Here is a 4,760-nt window from a genome sequence, read left to right as displayed (position 1 = left end):
CATTCTGGTGTGCGGAGAATTATTAGTCTTGGTATGAGAGCTGTGAACTCTGTGGGGAAGATGTGATTATCCTTATGGTGCCGGAAAGAACTTGGAACTGAAACCAAATGTTGCCGAAGCGACGCGAGAGAGCGTTGGTTGTTGTATAGCAAGGCTGCAAACGAAGGAGGGATTAACTTAGAAATCTACGGTACGAAGGTTATGCTAAAATAGTGTGAAGGGACAGGTGCCCGAAGCGGTTTGAGAAATTAGCGTGAACCGTGAAGTGTTAGGAAGAGAGTTTGCCTCCCGGGAGGAAGCCGCGAGAGCGAACTCTGCGGTGGAGCGAACTCTGCGCTGCTGCTTACTTCGGGGGAACACCAGCGTAGGCAAACGCTAGGGAGTTGTACTTTGCATGAAGTGGCCCTCGTGTAGAAATAAAAATTTTTCTTGTGCAAATGTGTGGAAATGGCTACACGAGAGCCTTCTTTCGTGCAAAGCTACGTGAAAGGAAAAGCTCACTAGAGCCTTCCATCCCGAACGCTTTGTTACACAGATACGGCCTGGCCCATCGTGTCCTAGCCTCGCATCCGGGTGGCCTTTCTACGACGTGCTGGATTTGCAGACAGGCGTCACCTGGCGCCTCAGCCACCGATTTCTCAGGGGCGAGCCGCCGAGATGACACTCGTGACCTTGACCTCAGTCAGGACAACATGATTACAAAGCGTGGGACCTCCTTAGTGCGCGCTCGGAAACGAACTAGGTACTAATGTGTTGAATCTACCCCGCGTCCTAGTGCCGTTAGCCCTTAGAACAAGAAACGAGACTCCGGGGGCTGGCAACAAGGGACGTTGCCTGCAAACGCCGAGGAGGATTCATGGAAGCTCAGGCGCGCTTACAACGATCACCCGTCCTCTTGACATCTGCTCCCTAACAAGACTGTCGCCGCCCCCGGTCGGAGAGGGATGCCTGAATGAAACGTGCCTTCGAGTGGCGTGGCTTTTTGGGCGTAATAAGTGGGAACAACAAAAAAGAAGTGTGGTTTTTCTAGGAAAGGAACTGGCAACGAAGCAACCCTGCCTCCACGTGGCCGGCACAGTGTGTGAACTCCGGGGCGCTTAGGTTGGTAGGACGTTCTCGTGTATGATAGCAGGACGGACAACGTTTACGGGGGGATCCAGTCAAGAGCAATTTCGGACGGCTATCCCAGCCAATTTTCTCCGACACAAAAGGCGACAGCGAAACCGTCTGTAGCGCCTTCTGCTTTTTGTACCTGTGTCTACCAGCGCACAATGAGAGAGTGACGCCACGTGTCGAGTTCCTCCCGAAGTGCTCGTTTCAGGTGGAACACGAAGAGAACACGAAGTATGTGTATGTGTGTCAGACGACAGATCCACTCTGCAGAAGACACCGGGTAACTACTCTATTTTATTCTACTTCCTGCACGCCGTAGCATCTACTGTACACAGGGTCGATGTGCTCTGCCCTGCAGGTGCGTTGTGTGTGCGTGCTACTATTATAACAGCCTCAGCCCCAAGGTCCCGCGTCAGTTTCGACACACCACCAGTAACTGCCAATACGAGAACCCCATATCTGTCCGTTCCTCGGCCAGCAGTGCCTGCCTACATACAGTACGTGTTGTGCGAGTAGTTTCTGCGACGCATCTCCTACATCAGCGCCACGCTGCCGCCCCCTTCGACGAGACACTCACCATCCAATGTGCAGCAAGACGTCCACCGGAGAGCGTCTATCCGAAGCCCCCTGTCAACGTAAGATACTCCCGGGCTTTACGTGAACAGGCTTCGGTCTGGGCGCCCCGTGGCGGATCTAACACTGGTGCTCTGTGTTGTCAGAAATGAGCCATAACAGTACATACGGGTGCACTGCACTCCATCGCCTCTGACAGTAGCAGGTTGGCTTCGAGAAAAGCATCATACCATGCTCGCAGCAGAGGCCGAGGTCGCGGAGGTCTGCTCTAAGACGGCGCTCTCCCAACGTTATGACGGCGGTGACTAAATTGCATCACTGACTGCGCTCGTGTGTGCTTGAAGATGCCATGCTAAACAATCGGGACGTGCCTCTCTCTCCTTTGGCGTATGACGAAACACTGTGCCCCGAGCCGAGCAACACGTGGCATGATCCAGAAATGAGTGGTGGAGCCCTCCGATTACCGAAGAGGTACGTTGCACTGAATGTCACAGCCCCCGTAAGGGTTCCCTTCTGTCGGTCCCGAGTAGTCAATGTAAAGCACAGTCAAAAACGCCCACACGTTTACGTGTTACACACTCACGTCACGAACAAGGCAACCACACCGCCCTGTCCAGCCACGACACCGTACGCAGCCGTCAGCCTTGGGTTAGCATGGAACTCCCGGTTAAGAAGTCTTTACCTTGCCGCACCGCGCCGTGATTTTTTGGGGTCTGGGGGGGATTCCCCTAGACACAGAGTACCGGCCCCTCGTCCCCTCCCCGCGGGCCAGTCGCGGACGCTGGAAGGAAGCCAAGTCCTCAGGTCACATGAAGGGGCCCTTTTAGCTACGAAACAGATGGAGCGTGGCGGCAGCAAAGACGGAAAGAAAGAAAGCCGACGATAATGCAGAGGAGAATGCATTTGCTGTAACAAGAACAGTGTACTGTTTGTTGCTAGTCAGGTCCTTCAAGAGAAAGCAGTACTGCGCACGCACACCATTCATGTAGATGAGGTCAGGAGTGCGGATCAGGATCGCTGACGCAACTCCGTCTTCGTGATTCGATGTGATGTCCACGAAGGGGTAGTCCTCCTGCACTTCGGGAAACAATTCTGTCCAAGTGACACGTTTCCCGGTGTCGCATTCGTCTCCTTTCGGGGGGTACACCTGCTTTTGTATTTCAAGCGGGTCGTACCGGACACGCTGAGGATCTTCATTCCACACCACAACCGACTGAGACGGCCTGGGCTGAATTTTTAGAACATTGTCCTCTGGAATCCCGGTTTTGGGCACACGGATGGTGTATGAACCTGCCGGTGCCTTGGTCCCTTCCACACACTGGAAAGCTCTCGAACACACACTTAACGTGACCGCTATGAAAGCGAATCTGGCTTGCAAGGACAATCGCGCCATTTTTCCCGAGGCTGCGGGCGCGGACACTTTCAGAGCTCGTATTGCAGTTGCTTTTCGTGCCGGAGCACAGAACCGGGGCAGAAAAGAATGAACGGAGAAACAGAATGGAGTGACACCCACAGTCTTCCTGGACGGCAACTGCACCACTGTGCGCAGGTTTCAGACGAGCTTCAACCGGGAACAAGCGCTGGCGGATCCGGCAGAAGCGTCGAGGAAGTACGGAACAGTGTACAGGATTCACAGTTTCCGAGCGGCACTGGAAGGATAGGACGACAGCAACCCAGCACACGACAGATCACGCGGAAACCCACTTCTGTCAATGCGAACAGTCTCGTGTAGGGCATCAGTCGAAACGGCGAACCAGTAACACGCAACACAAAGGACAGAAAGGAACGGATTAGATGGAAATTTCGAAGAGAATCGATGGCTGTCCGCAGCTAGCTGCACTACAGGCCAAACTCGGTGGAAGGCGAAAGACCCGGAATCCAACCTGATCCCCCTGCACCCGACCGATCAGAGTTTACACTCACCAAGGCTCTTTTTTCCAGAAATCTTCGTCGCACGAAAGATCTGAGCGTAGGGAGTTCGTACGTCGGAGTATCGCTGGCAAAAACCCCGGTGCACATGCGGCGATTTGTCTGAAACCGGCGAGCCACCCAGCGTTGATAACTACGCCAGACCCCCCGCAGAAGCAGCGCTTGCAGTCTCCCCGTCTGGCGAGGGTCGTTGAGACTTGCCGAATTTGCTCCCCCAGTGCCGGGTTTCCTCTCGTCCAGTGCTGGTCGCTCCCCGTGCCGGGTCCTCTGGCAGTTGACTGGCTGCGGCAATTCTAGCAAAAAAATTCCGGCAGTTGGGTCCACCTGTCTGAGAAAAAGTGCTCTTCTCTGTAAGTGTGGCTCCTAGCAGACCAGCCGGGTGCTCGGATACCCCGATAGAACGGGGCACACCACATAGTAGACTAGTTGACAATAGTACATGGTGTTGCTAGGAGCGCGCTCACGGGGGAGGCGGAACAGGAGACGTGACTCCCTCGGGATGTCGCCTCAGGCACCGGCTCGATGGGCAGAGGAACACGGAAGAGTCAGTTTGTGCCTCTCTGGTAGTTAGCTACGGGCGGTAGTACAAGCTTTCTGTCGGTGCCGGGACGGGCCTTTGCTATCAGTGTCCCTTTGGGTCTTAAGTGTTCACTGGTAGTCCGCTCCGCTACTCAGCAGAGTAGGTGGGAAGAGAGCCTCGCGGTTGCTTTCGATCCTGCTGGATGTGGCCGAGCCCACACTTATCCGTCTTTATCTTTGTGTGTTCGTTAACGATCCTGCTGCTTCTTTTGTCCATCAACCGAAGCGCGGAGGTCACGGAGAATAAGGAGCTGCCGGCGGCTGCTACCTATCTATACCCGAAAAGACTAGACTGGTGCACGGATTGCTGTATGAAAGCGTTATATCTGCGTCCCGAGAGAACAAAAGTAAGCGTCAGCAGGACACCCACATATTTTTGCGAACATCCAGTCTACGCGCAACGGATCGAACTGTGTAGACTCTCCGTTCCCGGCTACTGGATGCACTGAGCATGGAGAACGTGGGTCGATTTTGAATCTGGCGCGGCGGTGGAGAACTCAAGGACACCGGAGTGTTTGCACATGAGGACTCACGATTCATGAACGCGCAATTGCCCGTGGAAATGT

The 4,760-nt window shown here is 54.4% G+C and overlaps 1 protein-coding gene across 1 annotated transcript; it reads right to left on the bottom strand.

The window, feature by feature from the left end:
* Positions 1–2,228: 2,228 nt before the first annotated feature.
* On the bottom strand, positions 2,229–3,665 carry CSUI_008798 (uncharacterized protein). Its single transcript, XM_068068923.1, has one exon. The coding sequence runs from the start codon at positions 3,077–3,079 to the stop codon at positions 2,510–2,512; it is 570 nt and encodes a 189-aa protein (XP_067919104.1). The 5' UTR covers positions 3,080–3,665; the 3' UTR covers positions 2,229–2,509.
* Positions 3,666–4,760: the final 1,095 nt, after the last annotated feature.

This window comes from Cystoisospora suis (assembly GCF_002600585.1).
Source record: "Cystoisospora suis strain Wien I chromosome Unknown contig_5040, whole genome shotgun sequence".
NCBI classification, from domain to species: domain Eukaryota; phylum Apicomplexa; class Conoidasida; order Eucoccidiorida; family Sarcocystidae; genus Cystoisospora; species Cystoisospora suis.
Note: the sequence above shows the minus strand (reverse complement) of the source record. Positions and strands in the feature narration are given on the sequence as shown.